General features: G+C 39.0%; 1 protein-coding gene across 2 annotated transcripts in view; it reads right to left on the bottom strand.

Moving 5' to 3' along the window:
* The window catches only part of LOC100555294 (neurabin-1), a 57,142-nt gene that overhangs the window by 10,135 nt on the left and 21,493 nt on the right, over positions 1–25,514 (bottom strand). For both annotated transcript variants that reach the window (XM_062969179.1, XM_062969180.1), the window contains exons 7-16: positions 25,268–25,411; positions 24,028–24,081; positions 22,146–22,375; positions 19,953–20,049; positions 19,696–19,867; positions 19,053–19,204; positions 13,805–14,126; positions 12,536–12,617; positions 11,376–11,447; positions 9,987–10,182 (exon numbers count right to left, since the gene is read on the bottom strand). In XM_062969179.1, the coding sequence (XP_062825249.1) occupies positions 9,987–10,182; positions 11,376–11,447; positions 12,536–12,617; positions 13,805–14,126; positions 19,053–19,204; positions 19,696–19,867; positions 19,953–20,049; positions 22,146–22,375; positions 24,028–24,081; positions 25,268–25,411 (1,521 nt within the window). The remainder of the gene's footprint in view (positions 1–9,986; positions 10,183–11,375; positions 11,448–12,535; positions 12,618–13,804; positions 14,127–19,052; positions 19,205–19,695; positions 19,868–19,952; positions 20,050–22,145; positions 22,376–24,027; positions 24,082–25,267; positions 25,412–25,514) is intronic.

The raw sequence follows: 25,514 nt of genomic DNA, 5'->3' as shown, positions 1-25,514 counted from the left end.
CAGTTTCTGAAAAGAGGTGACTTCTTCCACATACTTCTGCATGTATTAAGAAGGCAAGCTGACCCTTACATCTCTTATCTATTTTTGATTTGTTTTCTACTGTTGAGTTTTATATTGTTTGTTGCCTGGCCCTGGCCCCATGTAAGCCGCCCTGAGTCCCCTCGGGGAGATGGAGCGGGGTATAAAAATAAAATTATTATTATTGTATGACACAGCAAACAAGATAAATATGCTGGATTTTGTTTCACAAAATCACAAGTCGAACATGTCCCAAGTGTCTAGGACTGTGTGATGTATTTTCGGATGATGCATGCAGATCCCAGTAGGATGGTCTGCACCTGCACTGGTTTCTGCCGGAGTCTCTGAAGTTCAATCTTGTGGTCCTGAGTTTTTCCTGTTGTTTTTCATCAATGCGGCTGTCACCTGGGATGGCAACATCAATGATCTAAACCTTTTTCTTTTCCACAACTGTGAAGTCTGGTGTGTTGTGTTCCAGAACTTTGTCAGTCTGGATTCGGAAGTCCCACAGTATCTTTGCGTGCTCATTTTCCAATACTTTTGCAAGTTTGTGATCCCACCAGTTCTTTACTGCTGGGAGGTGGTACTTGAGGCATAAGTTCCAATGAATCATTTGGGCCACATAGTTGTGCTTCTGTTTGTAGTCTGTCTGTGTGATTTTCTTACAGCAGCTGAGGATATGATCAATGGTTTCGTCGGTTTCCTTGCACAGTCTGCATTTTGGGTCACCAGCTGATTTTTTGATCTTGGTCTTAATTGCATTTGTTCTGATGGCTTGCTCCTGGGCTGCAAGGATCAGGCCTTCTGTCTCCTTCTTCAGTGTCCCATTCGTGAGCCATAGCCAGGTCTTCTCCTTATTAGCTTTTACTTCAATTTTGTCAAGGAACTTTCCATGAAATGTTTTGTTATGCCAGCTGTCAGCTCTAGTTTGTAGTGCGGTTTTCTTGTATTAGTTTTTTTGTCTGCTGTGCTTTGAGGAGTTTCTGATTTTTGACTTCAATCAAAGCAGATTCTTCACTTTGCTTTACATATTCTGCCAGGGCATGTTCTTCTTCTTTGACTGCTTGTTTTACTTGTAAGAGTCCTCTGCCCCCTGATCTGCTAGGCAGATATAGCAGGTCAACATCACTGCAAGGGTGCAGTGAATGATGAATGGTCATGCGTTTCTTGTTTTTCTATCTAAATTGTCCAGTTCCGCCTGTGTCCAATTTATAATGCCAGCAGTATATCTTATGACAGGCATGGCCCAGGTATTTATGGCCTTGATGGTGTTGCCTCCATCGAGCTTGCTTTTGAGAATTTTTCTGACCCTTTGTGTGTATTCTTTGCTGACCACAGTTTTCACATGTTCATGCTTGATGTTGTCAATTATTATTATTATTATTATTATTATTATTATTATTATTATTATTATTATTATTGGCAGCAATAAACTTGTTAGAGTTCCTTGCTGCGCCTATCCCTGAACTATGAGGCAAATCCAGAACATTTTATGAACTTCCATGTATGAACTTTTCACTAAGCCATCCCCAAAGGTAACTGATTGTTTTTGTTTCCAGTGCTAAATCTGTCTCCTCAAGTAAGTAAGTAAGTAAGTAACTTTATTTTTCTACCCTGCCTCCATCTCCCAGCAGGGACTCGGGGCGGCTACACGGGACACAGGCCCGAAGATACAGAATAAATAGATCAATTAAAATATATTGCAATAAAAACACAGTAAAAACAGCATTTAATACAAAACAGTTACTTTAAACAAAACAATACATTAAACCATAAAACTCAGTCTATATATATAAAAGAGTGATGGAATCGCGGCACCGAGCAAAGCAACTAAACTACGGGCCCCCCAACCTCGACATTGGACAACACAACCCGTCATCCACGCCTTAAGGTTGAAACAACACAAAATCACTTCACGCACCTCCACATGGAGAGAACCCACAACGCACCATCGGGAGCCATGCCAGGGAGGGAAAAGAGAAGCCCTCATGGCCGCCGGCAACAGGGAAGGCAGGCAATGGGAAAAAGCTGTCTCCTGGGTCCTAGCGCCCGCCCATCATCCGAATCATTTATCTCCACTCCAACCTTCTACAATATCCAACCCATTTTAATACTCTATATTTTAAATATATGCTATGAACCATGACAGTCAACACAATCTCTCTCCTAATATTTTAACAAGCTTAAAATCACAACACCAAATAAAAAACAACACTCTTAAAACACGGGAATGCCAGACACTAAACAATCAGGGCCAGCGAACACCTCCCACGATCTGCCATGCAGGACACAATCCAAGCACTCCCAACAGATGGCCACCCAGCCTCTCAATAATAATAATAATAATAATAATAATAATAATAATAATAATAATAACAACAACAACAACATCATCATACAATCCTAAGGTTTGCAGAGGCTGACTATTTCTGTGGCCCTTACATTTCACATCTCTTTTTATGTTTGGAACATTTAGAGTGTTTCCTTATCTTTTTCACATAGAAAGAAGATAGCTGTATACTAAGAGAGGCCTGACTATTTCTGTGGCCCTTACATGTCACATCTCTTTTTATGTTTGGAACCTTAAGAGTGTTTGCTTATCTTTTTCACATAGAAAGAAGATAGCTGTATACTCAAAGAAGCCTGACTATTTCTGTGGCCCTTACATGTCACATCTCTTTTTATGTTTGGAACCTTAAGAGTGTTTGCTTATCTTTTTCACATAGAAAGAAGATAGCTGTATACTCAAAGAAGCCTGACTATTTCTGTGGCCCTGACATGTCACATCTCTTTTTATGTTTGGAACCTTTAGAATGTTTCCTTATCTTTTTCACATAGAAAGAAGATAGCTCTATACTCAGAGAGGCCTGACTATTTCTGTGGCCCTTACATGTCACATCTCTTTTTATGTTTGGAACCTTTAGAGTGTTTGCTTATCTTTTTCACATAGAAAGAAGATAGCTGTATACTCAGAGAGGCCTGACTCTACTGTACATACTAAACATAAAGACAACCATACAACAGACATTCAATACCACCACTAACTCAAATTTCTCACCAACACCACCAGACAACGCCACAGCAACGCGTGGCCGGGCACAGCTAGTTAACATATAAATCAGTTAAAAATAAAGTAGGATAAAATGGACCACCAGGTTGGTGGAGAGGGTGGCATGGAGAGGCCACTTAAACTAAAGTGAACTAATACAGTTCTAAAGTGCTTTGGGGCCAAAGGACAAAGTGTAAACGTTTCTAGACCGAAGGGGTGGGAGACGGCTGGCCAATTTGTTATGAGAAGAGGGACCTGGGCGAAAGAAGGTGTATTAATCTGACTTTTGGTCATGGGGACTCAGTTATTCAAATGCGCAGCGAAAAAGCCAAGTTTTTAGCTGTTTTTAAAAAGAAGCAAGGGTGGGGGCCTGCCTGATCTCCCCCGGGAGGGAGTTCCAGATCCGGGGAGCAACTACTGAGAAGACCTGCTCCCTCGTCCCCACCAACCGAGCCAGCAATAGTGGTGGGAGGGAGAGAAGGGCCTCTCCGGATGAACGAAGAGATTGTGCAGGTTCATAGGGGGAAATATGGTCATGAAGGTAGACGGGTCCCAAACCGTTTAGGGTTTTATAGGTAAGAACCTGCACCTTGAATTGGGACTGGAAAATAATCGGCAGCCACTGGAGCTCCTTAAACATGGGAGTAGATCTCTCCCTGTAATTCACTCCTGTTAACAACCTGGCTGCCGAACGTTGGACTAATTGTAGTTTCCGGGCCGTCTTCAAGGGCAACCCCACGTAGAGTGCATTGCAATAATCTAGTCCAGAGGTGACTAAGGCATGGACCACCGTGGCCAAGTCAGACTTCACAAGGTACGGTCGCAGCTGGCGCACAAGTTTTAGTTGTGCAAAGGTCCTCCTGGCCACCGCCGACACCTGAGCATCAAGTGTCAGCGCTGAATCCAGGAGGCCCCCCAAGCTGTGGACCTGAACCTTCAGCGGGAGTGCGACCCCGTCAAGCACAGGTTGCCACCCTATTCCCCGATCAGACTTACGACTGACCTCGAGGACCTCTGTCTTGTCAGGATTAAGTTTCAGCTTGTTCGCCCTCATCCAGGCCATTACAGCAGCCAGCCACTGGTTCAGTATCTGAGGGACTTCCTTGGAAATGAGTAGTAGAGTTGAGTGTCATCTGCGTAGAGATGGCACCCAACTCCAAAACTCTGGATGACCTCGCCCAGTGGTTTCATGTAGATGTTGAAAAGCATGGGGGATAAAATAGAACCTTGCGGGACCCCACAGGTCAATTGCCAGGGGTCCGAGCAGGTCTCCCCCAGCTTCACCAACTGGGAACTGCCCTCCAAGGACTGGAGCCACTGGAGCGCAGTGCCCCCGAAGCCCATCCCAGAAAGCCGTCCCAGAAGGATACCATGGTCAATGGTATCGAAAGCCACTGAGATGTCCAAGAGAACCAGAAGGGACACACTCCCCCTATCTAGCCCTTTGCAGAGGTCATCCACCAAGGCGACCAGAGCCGTCTCAGTACTGTGACCAGGTCTGAAGCCAGACTGTGAATGGTCTAGAAAATCGGTATCTTCCAAGAATCCCTGGAGCTAAGAGGCAACTACCCGCTCCAACACCTTGCCCAAAAAAGGGAGATCGGAGATCGGCCTATAGTTATTAAGAATTGAGGAATCCAGGGATGCCTTTTTTTTAAATGGGCCTAATTATTGCTTGTTTTAGGCTAGATGGAAAAATCCCTTGCTCCAATAAGGAATTTATTATTTTCTCAAACCAAATTACCAGATCTCCCTTGGTCAGTTTGATTAACCAAGAAGGGCAAGGGTCAAGAATACAGGTGGTTGCTATCACCGCTCCAAGGATCTTGTCCACGTCATTGGGTTGCACAAGCCAAAATGAATCAATCAAAATCGGACAGACAGATGCCTCAGGCACCTCACCTGGCATTGCAGTAACACTCAAAGCGTATCTGAGCGACTTTATCTGCAAAAAAGTGTGCGAAATCGCTGCACTGGATTGCCAGGTTGTCAGAGGTCCCCCCCCCCCCCCCCGATGGGTGGGGGAGCTTCCCAACAACCCGAAACAACTCCGTTGGTCTATTAGCTGCAGATGCTATGCAGGTAGTCGAGAAAGCCTTTCTGGCTGCCAGAAAAGCCGCGGAGTAGGTCTTAATGGTGGCTCTAGCCCGTGCTCGGTCGGCTACCCTGCGAGTTTTCTGCACTCTAGACCCCTTCTCATCCGCTTCATCACAGCCAGCTCCTCTGTGAACCAGGGAGCCCTAGTGAGTCGGCAGATAGAGGGGCTGTTCAGGGGCAATCGTGTCTATCGCCCTGGTCATCTCGCTGTTATAGCTATCAACCAAGGCGCCGACAGGATCGTCAGCCTCTATGACAAGAAGATCCCCAAGAGACCTCAGGAAACTATCTGGATCCATAAGCTTCCTTGGGCGGACCATCTTAATCGGTCATAGAATCATAGAATAGTAGAGTTGGAAGAGACCTCATGGGCCATCTAGTCCAACCCCCCGCTAAGAAGCAGGAAATCGCATTCAAAGCACCCCCGACAGATGGCCATCCAGCCTTTGGTCCACCACCCCTGCGGAGGTTAGCGGTTGCGGTTAGTCTTAAAGTGACCAGATGGTGGTCGGACCATGACAATGGAAGAATATTTTGCTCTTCCACCCCAACCATACCACCGTCCGCAATAAAAACTAGGTCAAGTGTGTGTCCCAAAGCAAGAAAAGAATCGGTACCTAGGACTGAAGAATCAAATGATTTATAAAATGTTTGCCCATAATCCTTTCAAGGCCAGCTCATATGGTAGAATTGTATATACGCTAAAAATGTTGGAGGGATATATGAGAAAAAACACATAAAATACTTGACATGAACCTGGAATTAAAACCTGAATACTTCCTTCTAGGAATGGTAGAGATAGACAAAAATAGTGATAGACGTCATTCTGCTAATTGACGACAGCAGATAGAATCGTGTAGGCAAGGAAATGGAGAACAAAAGAAATCCCTACTTCAGAAGAATGGATATTTAAACTAATAGGTATTATCAGTATGGATAAACTAAATCTAAATACTCAAAGGGACAAGGAAGGAAAAATACAGACTGAGAAAATGCAGATGAAGTAATTCTATTCATTTCACAATGTCCATCCACTAAATTTTATTTTTAAAACTCTTTGGATTTTAATGTTTGCATTAGAATGGGGAAATACTGGAGAAAATCCAAAGGAATCCACTGGAAAAAGGGAGATAGGTCTCCAAGTGCTCAGAAAAAGTTGAATGTATCTTAGCCTGTGCATGTATTTCAGTGGCCTTCTGCAGAGGGTTCATAAAAACATAAATACGAATGTAGAATTTAAAATGTTAGTCTAACCTAAACACACAGACTGTCCAAAAATGTTAACACAACAGCTCTACAGTGTTGACTAAGCAATAGATACCTAAAATGAAATGGGGTGTGTGTTTTATTTCAGGATTGTTGCAACAGAGCTGCCCAGTGGCCATAAATTTGCAGTCTTTATAGTGCTTATACTCAAATGTTTCCTGAACTAAAATACTTGTATTCCATTCTACAAATTACTTTTCATGCTTTAGAAGAAATAAATTTTCTTCTAACCAGCCAGATGTCCTTAGAGCAGCTCTTCAATTACTAGGCACATATCACGGGGTAAACAAGAAATACTGAACTGCATCCAATAGCACAAAAACCAGCAACAAAAAGACAACCAGCATAAGCACAACACTTATGAAATAGCATTTTAAATGTTTTCTGAAAGCAAAATTAAAGCATGGAATTTTTTAAATATGTGCAAAAATGAAAACAGCATTTCCAAAAGTGGAAGACCATTTGTAATGATGAAACGATACCAATCGGTGCACCCCAATAAACATAAACATGGACTTAATAAGACTTAATGGGTTTCTTAATGTATTCAATCATAATTATTTATAAAATAGGGTACATAGTGAATTCCAGATACGGCCATAAATCTAATGTCACACTAACCACAAACATTTCTTTCTTTTCTTGTTGCCCAAAAAATTGCTCTGAAAGGTTTTCCAGCCTGACAGAAAAGACCTTTAAGACAATCTGGTTGCGTGTTTCCCTCCCTCCCAATTCTGCTGACAATAGTAATTTAATCAGCAGAAGTATACACGTGGATCTTAGCTAAGACGTAATTCCAAATTTAAAAACCTGGGGAATCTTTCTAACAGCTTAACTGGAGGCATTTAACTTCAAGAAAGATAAGAAAACAGGTGGCTTAATTTTGACTAACCATACTACTGAATTCCCATCAGCCATACAATAGTTTTTGGCAGTTAGGATAAAAAGTGTCTAAATAAACATCTGTTTCTGGGCACAATCTGAAGGGCTGGCTATGACTTATAAAGCTCTATAAAATTCATATCCGGTTACCCAAAGGAGTATTTTCCCACATGAGTTTGCCTAGATTTTGAGAAGTCCAGAATATCCCATCACTATCAAAGGCCATCTGGGCAGGTATATAGGAGATGCCCTTCTTGATGGCTGCTCTCAAACCAGAAAAGATACACTCTGTGGTGTTGTTCTTGCAGAAAAGGGTGGCTTTTAAAAACAGGTTGTTAGGAAGGTATTTTAATAATGTGATGTATTTCTCATTTTTCAATAGATAATGTTTTAAAATTTCTTTCTATTGTAAAAATTACTTGTATACTTTTTGTATGTTTATATAGGGTTTTCTCCTTATCTGTTTTCATTTTCATTTTCACTTTCATTTTAAAGTTGCCTTGAATCCTATGGTTGAGAAAAAGGAGGGATATAAATAACAATAATGATAGTAGTGGTAAAAGCATGCTTGCAACAGCCTCCTGGATAGGGCTGCTAAGACCAGAGACACAGAATCTGAGAAGTTCTAAAGATGGACATGACTATGGCATGGCAACTGGATTAGTATTTGACACCTTTGTTTTCCACTCCAGAGGAAGAGAGCAGGGAGGGTGTCTCAAAATTCCATTCTTGAGTCAACCAATTTTGCTTGCAAAAATTACACAATCCTAAAATTATGCATATCTACTCAATAGAATCATATTTATCTATCACAGTCATAAGCAATTGAGTACATTTATAGAAAAAGATATAATTTTGAGCATCTGTTAACAAATAGTACAATCTTTCAAGTGATGCATGTTCTGGGCCAAAGAAAAAGTAAAGTACAGATAGCTTGCAATGTATGCATGAGATTAATTTAGATACTGAAACAATCAAGAAATCAAAAAAAGGAAAAGAAAATAAGTTATAGAAAAATTAAAAACTAAGTATGATCTACCAAAGTCATATAGAAAAGACAAGGCATGCAAGTACATAAAGTATCACTGATGGATAAGGACAATGACTTCAACATTAAACATCATTTTTGACTGCAGGCAACCTCATCTATTACAGGAATAAGTTTATTCAAGAACAAAAAAAATTAAAGGTATTTTAAGTCTTGACTATACACTTTTCAGCAAGGGAACCTCCTTTGTTATCTAATCTGTTGTTATTTGAAAAAGGAATCTTATATCATAGTTGCCATGAAGTAAAGCTGTATATTTTTCAAACTACTGGAAAAAGAAAAAATCTCTAGCTTTCCAAAAAATATTGCACTGCTCTTTCTAAACAGGGTAGCTTAAAGGGGAAATGTTAACTTTGTTGTTTCTTAAGAAAAAAAGAGAAAAGGTCTGTCATGAAATCACTGATTTTACATCCTATATGTTATGCATATATTTTACATCCTATATGAGCTTCCCGGTGGTGCAGCAGGTTAAACCGCTGAACTGCTGAACTTGCTGACCAAAAGGTCGGTGGTCGAATCTGGGGAGCGGAGTTAGGTCCGACTGTTAGCCCCAGCTTCTGTCAATCTAGCAGTTCTAAAACATGCAAATGTGAGTAGATCAATAGGTACCGCTCCAGCTGGAATGTAACGGAGCTCCATGAAGTCACACTGGCCACATGACCCTGGAGGTGTCTACGGACAACGCCGGCTCTTCAGCTTAGAAATGGAGATGAAAACCAACCCCCACAGTCGGACATGACTAGGCTTAACGTCAGGGGAAAATCTTTACCTTTTACTATGTTATGTTCTTCATACATTGACAGCCACCTAGTAAAGTCCTGCACCTCAATATCAGTATGTTTTGGGAAGCTAGGTTTTTTTTAGAGAATAAACAGTTTACTGATTTCTCTTTCACATTTAGTTATTAGATTCAGCTGTGCTGTTTTATTAATCATAGCCTGCATTTAAGAAGAGAAACTGTCCTCATTTAAAAGAAGTAGGAAAGAAGAATCAAAGTGAAACTGTACTGAAAACAAGTATGCTCAGATGACTGTAAATTGTGGAGGCTTAGAACAAAGTAGTATTTTCCACACAAAAAAGTTCCTTTTCTTTAAAGAAAGCTTTGGTGCAACGAAGGGCTTCCACTGGCGCAATACAGGATAATAATTTTCACTTATCCTTCCTTCTACTTGTAGGATGTTATGCATCTGAAAGCTGGAGATCTGAGGGATATTTTGGCCCAGCATGAAACATAGTTAGAAGAATTAGAAGAAAAAAACCCAAACACTGCCCCCTTCTCAGTGACTGGACCATGTTGTGCCCAATTCAGGAACCTTGCCTTTTGGCAAAAGCAAATTCTGGATCCATTCCTACATACTTAAAAAAATCAGACCTCTTGGTTCTAATATAAAAGCAAAATACATTTGCTATGTGCTTTTTTTCTTCACATCTTGAGGAAAATATGTGATAAGTTTTTGAAACTCTCATAGTAATTATAGTTTAAAATCAGTAATTTTCTGGGAGAGTGCCTAAGAAAATCACAATGGGTTTGTTTTCAGTTTGTACATATGACCCCAAAGCATTAAACTCTTGAGCAACAATCATCACATCCAAATGTTCAAAATTTAGAAAAAAGACTACACGTACTTTGCTTCTGTTCTTTTCTTGACTCTGTTCCAAGACAACATCGTGCCCACTGTGGGAAAAGCTCAGGGTACTACTAGAACTGTGTTCTTTATGACTATCTCCAAACCAAGAGAAAGGCATGCAAGTAGGAATTGGAGAGTCTGAATCTGATGCAGATAAATTGTTGGCAGAGTCTTCCAGTAGTTCTCTGGACCCCCTGAAATAAGGTAACATTTTCATAAATAATCTGTAGAAATCTTATCAGCATAACTGTAGACCATTAAATATATTTTACTTCTGATCACATTTAGTAGTTCATCTTGATATGTTCACTTTTCAGTACAAGATTTAAAGCATTTAATATATAGTACTTCAAAAGGTAGGATTATTGTCTTTTATGTATTTCAAAAATATAGGTCATTTTTTCAAACTATTATTTATTTATTTATTTAATACATATATATCCCGCCCTTCTCACCCCGAAGGGGACTCAGAGCAGCTTAAAAAATAAAATTTACATATAGTATTATAATATTAGCATAGCACAATACTGGCAATAAATTACTATATTGTACTATATCAATATATTGTAATATTATTATTAATATTACATGTAATATATAATATATATTTAACATTATTATATTATATTATTAGTATTATATTGTATTACAAAATAATATTATTAATATTATATGCATATACAATATATTATAATATTATATATTATTGTAAATTATATTATATATATGTATATAGGTACATATGTATATATGTATGTGTATATGTATGTGTGTACATATACATATACACATATATACACATATATATTCTTGCCAACCCAGCAGTTCGAAAACATGCAAATGTGAGTAGATCAATAGGTACTGCTTCGGCAGGAAGGTAACGGCGCTCCATGCAGTCATGCCGGCCACATGACCTTGGAGGTGTCTACAGATAACGCCAGCTCTTCGTCTTAGAAATGGAGATGAGCACCAACCCCCAGAGTCAGACATGACTAGACTTACCGTCAGGGGAAACCTTTATCTTTTACGCACACACACACAGACACACACATATATAAATAAAATTAGCATAGCATGTTACTGGTGGGAGGGGCCCACAGGTGATGCAAAGGAGACAAGCTGGAACTGTCTTTGCTGGCTCCCTCTTTGCTCTGGCAGCAGAGCATCTGTTGGAGATGGCGGGATAAATAAATAAATAAATAGATAAAGGTCTAGTTTAAAATCTTTTTAGGAAGTGGAATTATACCTGAAATGCCTCACTTTTTAAAATGTTGTTGCTCAAGAAAACCAAAAATCATTTACATTCATTCAGAAAAATGATTTACATCCAAATCAATTTTTTGACTTGGAATGCATAGTTAAAAATGTAATTTGCATCTATAAATACCGGCTGTCCAGAGAGCCCCTCGTATTTTCTTTTTCTTGCTTCTTGCCTTTGCCACCAGATTTTCGTAGGCCCCTAAAATCAAGAAAATAGTCTTAACATAGCTAATGTGAAGATTTCACCAAACAAAATTGATTTATCTTAAGACATTTGCAATGCACCATTAACTAATACAGTAGTTGCCATGCTATGTCAAATTACAAGTCACCTTGTTTTTCACATTGCAAAATATTCGATAGTAGAACAGAATATAGTAAATGCTGCAGAAAACAGATGTGAACTCTGTATTTACATAACTGGTAAACAAAACACATTTATTCTACAAGGATAGATGCTTTCTTGGCTGTCACTAGCTTAGCTGTCTCCCTCAATTTAAGTTTGTTCAGAAGGTGCTGATTTCTTATTACCTGCCATTTATAGTTTTAAAAAACCCAAATACCAAGTACATTAAAGTCTCCCTTATCTAACCGCTTATCCAACATTCTGTATTATCCAACGCAGTCTGCCTCCCACAGCTGTTTCTCTAGGCAGCAACCCGCTGCAGGCCAACATGCCCAACAACACAAGTGCAGCCACACTCCCAAACAAGTGGCAAATTTGTTGTAAAACTTGATGTTTTGGTGCTTAGTTTGTAAAATCATAATGTAATTTGACATTTAATAGTTTTTTCCTTAATCCCTCCTTATTATCCAACATTTTCGCTTATCCAACATTCTGCCGGCCCGTTTATGTTGAATAAGTGAGACTCTACTGTATTAAACATCTGTATTAGACTCAGGCCGAAACTTGTCCTGTATCTATTTGCAGTGTCCTTACTCTTGTTCATATGCATTTTGTATTAAATGTCATCCTACATTTAACTAGGTTTATCAGTTTATTCATCTGTTTGCAGTTGTGCACTGTTTACTGCTGGGCCAATTGGGTCTTTGGACTGTAATAAAATTTTGACTGATTGAAATACCAAGTGTACTAAAAGTCTCCTGTGGCACAATGCAAATTATGAAACTTTATTACAAAGATCTATTGCACACAGTTGTATTTTCAGTTTTCATTTGGTCATACACAACTATTCTCAAATACCAATAATTCAGATAATCATTTAGCTCACTCTGTTATATTGCATAACTGCAGATCAGTTACAACAACACTAACCAAACGCCTACCCAAAATCTGGAAAACGCCTTTTGGACTTCGCCACCAAAGCACCTTCACTTAATTCAGTCTTTTCTTCGAGTTTTTTGTCATCTGTGTTGAATAACAATATTGATATAAGACAAACACATTTCCCACTTCAAGAAAATATCAAGTTTAAAGATCATATGTATGTAAAGAGAATAGAAACTGCATTAAACTAGCAAACATTGAAAAATATATTTCTTGGTTTCAATGAGTTGACAGAAGATAACTAAAGGGACACTGACCTGGCAAATACAGATGAAAAATTTATTTCCATCACAATAAATTTAATGTGACATTTCACAGTACATTAGAAAAAATGCACTGTGAAATGTTCACATTTGAAAAAATAACGTGTGGGTATAGGTACTTAGACAATTATTTTTAACTTAATCCCACAAGGCAAGACTAATACTTGCTTCCTTTAATGCATGAATTGGGGGTTTTCAGTGTGAATAATGTTTATACTGACTCACACATAGAAGAATTCATAGCTAAGAAGGCAGAGTTGTGTGACTTGTTTGTTATGATAATGCAATTGCGGATTGATCCATTGATATTGATACCAAGGATGTGACTGCATGCTGCCTATTGGCATTCAAGATGTGAAGACCTAGGGGAAAGACACAAAAATCCTGGGGGGAAACCTTTACTCAGATATTTTCCCCTGAAGGTCTTTTTCCCAGTAAAAATGGGAGACGTGGGGAGTTGGACTATGGAATTATTTTTAGAACGATGAATAATATGTTTAAGGTGTTTATATATTTACTCCTCACCCCAATTATTTCTTGAAAATGTATATGCAAGACCATGCACACTTCACATTGTACAATATATCATGGCAACTTCGGCTTTTTGTTTTCTTGTCTCAGTTCATGTTATGGATGTGAATGCCTTATGCCAACTCAGCACTATGGAATATGCAAAATAATTTTCCTTGTTTTATTGATGTTGGTAGTTTCTTCTGCTTTTATTGCTTTTCAGAGAGGGTGCTTCTCATAAAACTGACAAAGGCATAGAAGTTCCATTTAATTAGTTCAACTGTTTCTTACAATTCAGGATCTTGTACCTTCATTTGTAACATATGTAAAAATTTTAAGGAGGAAATTCAACTTCTAATTATTTTCTGAATAAACTTCGAACGTTAACCATTGCTGCTTTTCTACCAGTACCACACAATGCAACTTTTTGGAAAGGAATGTTGGAATAGTAAGCCAAGATTATTAAAAGCTTTAAAGCGATGTTTTTCATGTTACCTTTGTTCATTTTCCCTTTTCCTTTTGATTCTCTGGTCTTTACGTTTCGACAGTATCCCGAAGGAGAATTTGGAGCAGTATCATCATTTGTGACTGGTTGAGTTACTCCAGAATTACTCTCCGTCTGTGGCTTATAAATAGGAGAAGAGTGTACAGAAATGGAAGGACTTGATTCTAACAAGCTCTCAGTAGTTTCAGCACACTCATGTTTATCAGTGCTCTGATCTACATCACTCTGCTGTGATGAAGTGATCTTCTCTGTCACCACTGAAGAACCAATTACAACAGTTTTCTCTATCTCGTCATTTTTATCATCCACACTCTGAAAAAAGTTAAAAAACAACAATTAATATCAATTTTAAAGTATATATAACAAGATTCTAAATGGCTACATTTTCCTGTATGCATTTTTCCATTTAATGACACTAGCACCTTAAGTCTGTCATGGCTGTCCTCAACTGAACTTAGATAGTTATCTACTGGAATGAATCCTTTTCTGTCATAGCACCCCTGCTGTTAAATGCTATTTCAGAAATATTTACTCTGTGATGACCCTTTCTTCATGACACCAAATTACTTCTTCCATATATGAGTGATAAGAGTACATCCCCTCAATGGATTGTCACCTTGTCCTGCTGAGGGGCCTTGTGTATTCCAATGAACCTGCAGGCGTAACTGTCGGAGTCATGTACTCCCAGGAAGGGCTGCTGGGAAGGTTTCAGACCAAGCACAATCTGAAGACCTCAACAGTCCTTCCATCTCATGAGCTAACTGGATAGTTGAAACTATCCAAGCTGCCAATCTCTGAGTGGAAATTGGAAGGCCAATAGTGTCCTCACGGTACTTGACAAACAATCTTGGTGACTTCCGCAATGGAGCTGTGCAATGTACATAAAAAGATAGAGCTCTACGCGCATCAAGATGGTGCAATGATTGCTCAAGAGGTGTAGATGGATTTGGAAACAATGTCGGTAGCACAATGTCCTGAGACATGTGAAACTGAGATGCAGCCTTGGGCTAAAAAGAAATGTCCGTTCGAAGGACAACTTTGTCTTTATGAAACTTAAGGTAAGGATCATCAACCCTAAAGGCAGTAAGCTCACTGGCGCGACGAGCAGATGTAATTGCCACCAAAAAGGCCGTTTTCCAGGAAAGGCAACGCATCTCCGCAGTAGCCATTGCATCGGTTGACAGCAGCATCAAAGGCTTGGAGGGACAAAATGGAAGTCCCCAACGCACAGGTTGGATCGGTGAGTCCACCACTGTAGAGTGTGACAAACAGCCGCAGGGATTAGCAAACGCCTGTTGGGGCTGTCGTTTAAAAGATGAAATGTCCTGATGAACCACATTTGAAGTGGTCAAAGATGTAGCCAAGCAAATGGAGTCACTCCCGTAGTAGAAGCCATATGCCCGAGTAGGCACTGAATGTCCCTGGCCCAAACGGATGTCTTTGCTATTACTCGAAGAGCCAGAGTACGAAGATTTTGGAATCTGTGTTCTGGAAGGTATGCTCTTGCCTAACGGGAGTCCAAGACAGCCCCAATAAATTAAGTAGTTTGGCAGCGTTGAAGATGAGACGTGTCCTTGTTGATAATAAGGCCCAGTTTCTGTAATGACAAAGTAAACTGAATATTGTTCTAGCGACCAGTAACCAATCATAGATATAGGGATAGACCACTACACCGTGCTCTCTAAGGTGAGCTGCCACCGCTGCCACACCGCCATCACCTTGGTAAACACCCTGGGAGCTGTAGAAATGCCAAAGGGGAGAACGCAAAAACAAAAAGCTTGGCCATTAGCCATAAAAGACAAAAATCTATGATCTTGGCATCTAATTGCCACATGAAAATAAGCATCTTTAAGATCGCAAACCAAGCATTGCTAGGCAAAACGGGGAGGATGATTGATAAAGTCACCATCTGAAAACGACGATAAATAATGTATACTTTCAGCCCTCTAAGATCCAAAATAGGACGGAGACCTCCACCCTACCCTCCTCTCCTTCCGGAAGAGCTTTAAAAACTGGCTCTTCCAAAAGGCCTTCAATGTTTAATTGTTGCTGGATTGATCTATCTGTCCATTCCATAATAGTCCCATTGTTGTTGTCTTGTCATTTTATACCGCACTTTATTGTCCATTCAACTATGAAATTTCCTTTCCCCATTTCGTAATACTCTGCACTTTGCCTGGGATCTACAACTTAGTCTCCTGTTTTTAATACTGTATCCTGCTTGTTGATTTTAATGATTGTTTTTTATTGATGTTGATGTTTTTTACTGGGATAATTGTTTTATTGCTTTGTTACTGTTATTTGTTTGTTTTATCGGGCCAAGCCCCATGTAAGCCACCCCGAGTCCCTTCGGGGAGATGGGGCGGGGTATAAAAATAAAGTTATTATTATTATTATTATTATTATTATTTAGAAACTAAAAAATATTTAGAGAAAAAAGAAAAAGGAAACATAGAGGGCGATAAGGGTTTTATAGCCCCTTTCTCAAGTAAAGTAAGAACTTCTTGCCAAAGCGCAGAATGAGGGGTGACTCGAACAGTTCCCACAGAGGGTTGTTCAAAAAATTCAGTGGCATAACCATGTTCCACAATTTCTAGCACCCAAGCGTCTAACGTTATAGCACGCCAGGCCTCAACAAATGGAGCTAACCGGTCTCCAAAAACAGGGGGAAGTGGACTGAACAGAAGAAGTGCAAGGTTCACCCAGTGAAAGAGGAGGATTCCCATCACCCAAAGAAAAAGGCACAGGGTTGTCAAAAATGACACCGACCCTGGTCCTGTTGCTTCCCTTTAGTGGACTGACGTCCCCTGGTTTAGTGGACTGACGTCCCCTGGCAGTAAAGTGGTTGGGGGGTTGGCCACCGAAATCTAGGCTGATAGTTAGACTGCTGAGAAAAACCAAACTTCTGTACTGCTTTCTTGATCTTCTGTGTACTTTTTTAGTTCAGCGTCTGTGTCAGGATGAAATAAATTGTTTTCAGACATTGGTAGTTCTTCCGCCATAGCTCTACCTTCTGCAGAGAGCGTCAAAGACCTAAGCCACGCATGGCGTCGAATAGCTGTTGCTGCTGCAAACATTTTGCCTGCTGTGTCAGCCCCATATTTAGCTAAATCCTTCTGATGAAGTGCTAAATTGATTCCTTCCTGATGAAGAGTTCTTGGTAACTGTTGCTGTTCAGGTGGAATCATGTCCAAATAAGGTGTCAAGGTGCTCTGTAAATAGGACTGATAAGCTGCCATATAGGCCTGATAATGGGCCATTCGGGTAACCAAGCTGGCAGCAGTGTGGACCTTTTCCCCCACAGCCATCCATCTTCTTGCCCTCTTTGTCTGGTGGAGTAGCTTGTAGTTTCTTTGATTTCTCAGGTTGCATTACCTTCACTACAACAGAATTAGGTTTTGTAGGCTTTGTTAACCATTGTGCTGAAGAAGTTGTGTTGTGTCTAAACATATAGACAGTCTTTACCATATAGACACAGGAGGCACAGAAGATGGGAGGTCCACTCTGAGGTTTTGCAAGTTTCAACAAATAATGAAGCGCAGGAAGTACAGTACTGGGCACTTTCTCTTTCTGCTGATCAGGAGAAAACAATAAATCATCAACAAGGTCATCAGCTGAAGACACCGTAAGTAATTGAAGGGAATGAGCCAAACGAATAATCAACAATGAAAAAGAGGAAGGATCCTCAGAAGCAGAGCCTGCAGATGAACTACATTGCATTAAAATGTCCTCATCATCAACAGAAGAATCAGAATCAAAATCAGAATAATAATTCTTTATCTTAGAAACTGATTGGGCTGCACAAAAGAAGCACCAAAATTATAAGGATAGTAACAATTTGAGACTGGAGGTTGGGGCAAATAATACCAGCCAGCTTGCTGAGAGGCTGGCCAAACAGATTGAAAAGGAGGCATACCTGCAGCTTGAAATGCAGTTTGAAGTGCAGCTGGCTGGGTGAGGCTATAAGGCACTGTCTGAAGTGGGAGGCCACGAGAGCTACCCTCAAGGGGGTCATCCTCTAGGAGCTGAGCCCCAGTGCCCTGGCAAGCCATCACTCATGTGGGCGGCGTGGCTGCCAGAAGTTTGCTCTCCTCGGGAGGAAGCAGAAGCATGGCAGGGAGAGGCGCTCCCCCTGCCTGCTGAGGCAAAGGAGGCAGCGAAAGGGGGCTCTAAAGGATGCGCTGCCGCTGCCAAGGGAAGGGAGCATTGCGCAATAGGCACGCTAGAAGCCGGAAGCCGGTTTGACTTCCTTCTACACTTAGTTGGTGCCAGCTTCCTGAGCCTCTGCCAGAGGGGCGGAAGATCTTTTTGCCGCTCCCACCACCCCGCCGAAGCAGCAAGCAGGAAGGAGAAGGTGAGTCTACAGCTGCAAGGGCTGTGCTCAACGTGGCTTACGTCTGTACAGATGCGGTGGCAATGTACGAGGGAACCGGAAGGTCGCCTCGGCGACACAAAACACAGAGGGGATGGGGGTCTCCCTGAGGTAGCTTCCCCTCACACCGCACGCAGAAGCAGCCATACTGTCCTTAACAGGGAGGAAAGTCTAAGTCTGAAAGTCCAAGGAATAGTAAAGGAGTCCTTAGCCAAGTCCAAAATCTAAAGTCAAAAGGAGATATAATCCGATGATGCTGCTTTCGCGGATGAAAGGAACTAAGGCCTCAAGCCCCGCAGCCTGGCTTTATTACTAATGGGGAGGGGTGGGGCTGGAGTCCTCAATGGAGCAAAGCTTTGCAAGAGATCATCCGAAAAAGCTGCGTGGACGCAGGAGATACCACAGGTGTGGATTCTAGAGTGACCATTCAGAAGAAGCATCTTTCCTATTCAGGTTATTTGTGTTCTAAGAATGAGAAGAGTTCTTCCACATAATTATTGTACATAAAACTAAGTTCTACTGAATTCTATCCTTATAATAGTCTTGGATGTCCCATTTCCCTTTACATTCATTTGTATTCAAGGGGCTTAACAATAAAGAATTCTTGTCAAAAGTCTTCCCGAGAACTTGCACTTCAGATCTATTTGCATTTAGAGTAAAGTTAATGCAACCAAATAATGCTTAATAATTAACAAAATTCACTTGTTTATTTGAAAGACTGGCAGAAGAAAGGAAATACTAGACCTTATGAGATACCTATCAGAAATATTTAGAGTATTAGATCTCATTAAATACATTGACAAAGTTTCAAATGGTAGCTGTACAATATTTTATTGAATAAAAAATAAATAATGTGAACATTGTACCTGTGAATGTGTATCTTTTTGTCCAGCTCCAAGAGATTCTTTTAACTTTGACCGAGAAGGTGGCTGACGTTTTACTTTCAAGGCGAGCTGAGCTTTTGCTTTATGGGCACTGGTGTCTAACCTCTGTGTGTCTCCAACAAAGGTATCAAAATCTATAACAAATTCACATTCATCTTAGAAAGGATACCCCAGGAGTGAAATATTTCTCACTCATTCTTCAACCTCTGTCATCAAAATTAATGTTCTTTCAAGAATTAAAATTTAGTTTTAAGTAACTGAACTAAAACTTTGTGAATGTAATGACAAAGGGTTTAATTGCTTTTTAATGTTATACTAATATTTTAATGCATTTACATTGTAACTCTCAACAGTCTCTATCAACCAAACCAATGGCAAAGGATGATGAGGACCGCAGTCCAGCATATTACCCAATCCCAGCTTTGTAATGCTGCAGAAAATATTGCATTTCCGCATAGTTATTTCCCCACTGCTATCCAGATTAAAAAATGCATGTATTTTTTTTGTTCGTTAGCTTTAAAGCTAAAGCTTTTAAATGAAAACTAGCTAAGAAGATTGAATTATTTGCAAACAAAACATATATGCAATTAAGAAATAATGGGGTTGTTCAAAAACTTTTACTTACCAGAAAAATCTAATTTCTCCACTGATGACTCAATTTCTGGAACATTATCTTTAACTTCAAAACATTCTGTCAGTTTTTCAGGATTTTGTGTGTCAGTTTCTAACAAAGTGCTATTTCCAAACATATAAGGAAGTTTCTCATATATTTTTAATTTGTCTTCAAGTTCTGTAATCTGAAATATTACAATACAATTTCAAAACCCGAGAATAACTTTATCAACATTACAAAACATTATCTTTTTAAAAAATCTACCTTACCTTCTCCTGCATTACTTTGAGCTGATTTACATGTTCTTGGTTTCTCTCTTCAAGAATCGTTTTATGGTCGTTTTCTTTTTTCATGAGCTCTGCTTCTCTATTTGGAAGAGACAAAACATATTTTGTAATATTTAACATTTTGTAATATTTAACATTTCTACCTTGAAAAAGACGTTTATTGGGGCAAAGAAACCTCTCCAACATTAAATTAAGTTCAGCAACTTGTAAGCTTAAATAATACTTTCCATTCTATTCGTATTAAGGCCTTAAATACATTCCCTGTTGTAAATATGCCTGCATGCATTTAATTTCCTTGTGTATACAGCTGGTGGCAAGTCTTCAGTGATCAACCTGTTGAGAAACTCTACTGCGGATTTTGGTTATACTTAATTATTTATTAAATTAAAATATGTAAATTGAATTCATCCCTATATGGCAAGAGAGTGTAGAGTTAAAATCAACTCTTAAAAATGTAAAACTATTTAAATAAGAGTTTCTAAGTCAGCTTTAAGAAAAACCTACAAAGAGCACAATCTCACTGGGAAGCTATAGCACATGAACTACTATGACTAGGAGCACATCTACACTGTAGAATTAATGTAGTTTGACACTACTTTAACTGCCATGGCTCAGTGCCTTGGAATCTACAATGCGAGTTGTAGTTTTAAAAGGTTTTTAGCCTTCTTTGCCAAAAAATGCTAATGTCTCACAAATTCGTAACAGCATAGATGCACCCTTGATTTTCCCTGTAATTGGAAAGACACTGTAATGCAAAGACCAACCAAAGTGGCCCTGTCACTCAAAGGTCACACAGTCCACCTGGGACTCCAGTCACAGAGATAAATCCAGAGGTATTCCCATGCTACACATCTGTTCCCTCAGGGGAAGTATCCATCCAGGATAGTCACTTACCCAGTTGCCAAATCTAGAAACCACCAATCCACCTTATCATGATTCAATTTCAGTTTAGTGGCCTTCATCCAGAACAGTGAAGCATCAAGGCTCTAGTGTAACACCTTCTCAGCCCTAGAGACTACTTAAATAAGACCAAGTGCAGTCAATGGCCTCACCCAAAGAGTATGTGTAAATATTAAGCATCACAGAGGATAAAACTGAAGCCTGTGATATAATATAGCTATGGAACTAAACAAGAGTCTTCTAGTGACATTCTCTGAAACTGATCCTACCAAAGTAGACAGAAATAGATCAATTTGTTTCTCTGTGAATATATAAAGCTTCCAAGCCATTACATCCATAAAAGGGGGATATAGCTCTGGAAACAAGGAGGCTCCCTTTTCATGAGATGACACGCTAAAGACTCCTTCATAGTTACAAGCATCGCTCTTTGACATATCGAAGCATTTACAATCTCCCTGGATTCACCAAGTAACCTGGGTCAACATGGTGAGATAGACTGACTGAGAATCTCGTCTGTATCATGAGGCCTCAAGCAACCGTAACTATTTCAAAAACTTTTGACCAGATAGAGTACTAGACATTTCCAAAGACTGTGGTAACTGAGAGGGTTTTCCTTTAAAGTCCCATCAGAATCATAATTGGAAAGAGCTGCTGTTAGCAGATGTTGTCTTTCTACAGACTTAAAATACTCGTCACCTTACTTTTTTCTGATTATCGTTCTTTCCCCCTTCTGTTTCTCTCTGAAGACTCCTCAATGACCTTGTCTATTATTACTAGTTTTTACTGTTTCAATAATATTGAACTAAAAAGTTTAATTCCCTCTTTCCTTAATCAGTTTCTCCCTGGTGCTTAAAATGAAAGACACCATCTGCTTCAGCTGTCATAATCTAGGTAATAAATGATGAATTAAACTTTTTGTTGTGTCTTGAAAATTAATAGCCTATTATAACAATGTGCATTTGAGGGAATCTGTCTAGTACTAATTCGATATCCACTGGAATGCAAGATTTCAAGTGAGATGCTGCTGAGGATATTTTCTGATACCACCACTTGTTTAAAATTTGCTTTCCCCTCTTTTCATCTTCTTACTTGATAGATTTCATGTGTTTTATATTTTCCAGGTCACTACATCATGCAAAATTATGTACTGATCACTTTTGTTACTATGGCCACACATCAAGGCACTAGGATCCAACATATATGCATAGTATGGATACAGTATACTGTATACACAGATTTGCACGATATTCTGAAAGAAAATGATAATTAACTCACTTCTGCTGATATTCTTTGAGCAATTTTTTGGCTTTGTTGTATTTTTTCTCCAGGGCATCATACTGTTCCTGAGTTTCTTTCAGATGCTCGTTTACTGTTTTACATAAGCTTTGCGCTTCTAACCAATAGGTTTCCAACTTCTTAATTTTTTCTTTGTTCTCATCTAATGTTTCCTGGAGCTGTGATTTACTTAATTCCCATTCATTCTTTTCAGCTTCAGAAGCTTTTAACTTTAAAAAAAATCAGAAAATTAAATATGCTACAATTGTTGCTCACATCAATTCATAAACATTACTCTTAAAGTCAACCTCAACTTTTTCCCAATATAGAGCAAAACTTAAAAACATATCCAGTAAATATAACTTAGTTGATATTCTCTCAATGTACAAATGTTAATTTCAGCAATGGAATAGTAACTGTATACATTTCTGGAAAACCATCTGAATAAAAGCTGTGTAGGATAACTTATTTTGTAAGAAATCTCACTTCAGTTTTCATCTCCAGCTAGATTCAAAAGAACCTGATAACTAATCTTATAAAATTCAGACTTTTAAAAATAATTTTTAACATAATTTTAAGGATTATATTCATGACATAGAAACTGCATTTATACTTAGCTCATATTTACATAAAGAGGCAACAGAATTCTAGAAAATTTCTATATCCTATGTCTGAATAACTCTTAAAAACATTTAAAATATGCAAAACATTATATTAGACATTTGGCAAAATATTGGTAACCTCTGTAAATTCTGAATACTAGGTACTTATTTTTTTACAAGTATTGTGGGAAACAATACCTCAGATAAAATAATTCATTTACTGCAAAGTTTAAGACAAAGAAACCCTTTTGTGGCCTGTATCAAGCAATTCTATTTCTGTGCTATCCTTTAGTAGCACAAAGGCAGAGATCCAGACTTCCTGAATGAGGTGTAGAAGAGAATCATAGTGAGGAATGGCACCTCCATTTCCTTCTCTGCCAAACAGAGTGTACTCAAAGTTCCTCTCATATTGCAATAGAAAACCTGCTTTCAATGCAGAGGCAGAGCAGGACTTTCTGCAGAAAGGCCTTCTTTAACTAGAGATAAGAAATCAGAAGGCATCACACAGTTCTGTCCCAGGAATAATTGACAAAGGACAGAAAGTGCTCCTTCCACAAACAACTCATTGTCTTTCTTACAAAATGATAAATAGGAGCAGACATCAATGTGTTGAAGGGACATGAGGAAAACGAAATACTACCTCCATTTATCTAACCCATTTATCTTATTCACTTGGATATGTCTGACTGAACTGGCTTGTCTGGGTTTCAGACTTTTACTATTTAAAACAATTCTACAAACACATCATGGCCTCAATGCAACATCCTTTCAGCTTGTCATATATATCTGCATGCAAACCTTTGGTATACCAAACCATTTACCCTCCTCACAATTTATTATGAGATTCCTGAAGACAAAGCCATTTTATGCGTCTTGCCAAGCAGGCAGCATTACAGAAACGTTTGGCTATCTCCCAATAGTTAACATAGAAACAGTATTTTACAGCACTGGATGGCCACTGTGGTTTTGATTATGGGAATGTAACTAGATGTTTCTCTGATGCTGCCTGCTCTCGAAGAACTGACTGACACCTTCAGGGACTTTACAGGAACTTTGGGGTGAAGGCTTTGGGTGCTATGGAGGAAATGAATACAAATTCCCACAGCACTAGAAAATGACTTAGGGACGCTTATTTATGGGCCTAACAGAACTCCAGCCCATATTAGTAACAAAATACCAAATAAAAATAACAAAAAGAACACTTTATGCCAACTTTTGGAGAATATATGTAAAATCAAGCATTGATATGAAGCAAAAATATTAAATTCTTAGAAACCTACCTTCTCTTTAAGTTGGTTAACTTCAGCAGTTGTAACTGCATGTTTTAATTGAAGCTAAAAAGATACAAAATGTTGTTGAATGGGGTAAAATGGTAGGCACTTGGAACATTTTGAGACTTGTCATTTTGTCTTTTAAAACCCTTTCTAACACTTATTTGTACAGCAAGGACACATATAAAATAATGTGAGCTTGTACATTGAAGATATTCCTTACATTCAAGAGGCCTATATTGAAGTTTTAGCGATAAAGCACGGTAAAGCAAATACAAAGTTCTTCTGCATACAAATATCTGTTTCAGTTTTCATAAACACCAGGATGTAAATTGCTATGAAAAGGTCAACACTTATTTTTATTTGTAATTATTTTGAAGCCAATGACACACCAATAATTGTTCCCAAAAATTTCATAGTTTGAGTGCTGTTCCAATGCAGGTAGACACAAAACAAAACCAACATGAAATGTAATGTATACAGAAACACTCATATGGCTTAGCATTGTTTTTATTCCAACCCAAATCTGTTTGTACTTGTTTAACTGATATCCCAGATGGCAACTGAATGAAGATGCTTGTAATGAATGTTAATGTTGTGTGCTTTCAAATCATTTTTGACTCATGGCAACCCTAAGGTGACTCTAATACAGTATTTTCTGGACAGCTTTTGTTCAGAGGTTTGCTTTTGTCTTCCTCTGGGGCTCAAAGAATTTGACTTGCCCACAGTCACCTAATGGGTTTCCATGGTTGGTGGGGATTCGAACTCTGGCCTCCAAGTATCCTAGTCCAATGCTCAACCATCACACCACTTTGGCATATGGGAAGAAATCTGCAGGTAGAAGAAACAACTAAAACCTATGTTAACATTCATTTCAGGAATGTTTTGCTCAGACTGCTTCTCAGAAAGGAACGACATGAGATGTAAGCACAAACTTATTATTAATCTATCAACAACACAATTACTGCTACCATAGAATAACCAGTTCAAAAAAAGATATGTACAGAGTCCAACATAAGCAATATCCTATTTTTCAGGGTTGTTGTATGTTTTCCGGGCTGTATGGCCATGTTCCATGTTCCTCTGAGGATGCCTGCCATAGATGTTGGCGAAACATCAGGAGAGAATACTTCTGGAACATGGCCATACAGCCCAGAAAGCATACAACAGCCCTGTGATCCCGGCCATGAAAGCCTTCAACAACACATCCTATTTTTCATTTTATCAAATACAAGAAATTGGACTGTACCTCTTTAAATTTTAGCATAAAGTTTGTGGAATCCATATCTAATGGTAAACTAATGTCTTCATTTTCAGGAAGGTAAAAGACTTCCACAGATTTTCCATGTAAATGTGATTCAAATGAATCTTCGTCATCATCATAATCATCATCCTTTAAAGGAAAAACACGATTTTAATGAAGTTAAATACTACCTTTTACAACTGATGAAAATGTCTATCAGAATACAGAAAACAAAATAACATTACTCTATGTA

Source organism: Anolis carolinensis, chromosome 1 (assembly GCF_035594765.1).
Source record: "Anolis carolinensis isolate JA03-04 chromosome 1, rAnoCar3.1.pri, whole genome shotgun sequence".
Taxonomy (NCBI): Eukaryota; Metazoa; Chordata; class Lepidosauria; order Squamata; family Dactyloidae; genus Anolis; species Anolis carolinensis.
Note: the sequence above shows the minus strand (reverse complement) of the source record. Positions and strands in the feature narration are given on the sequence as shown.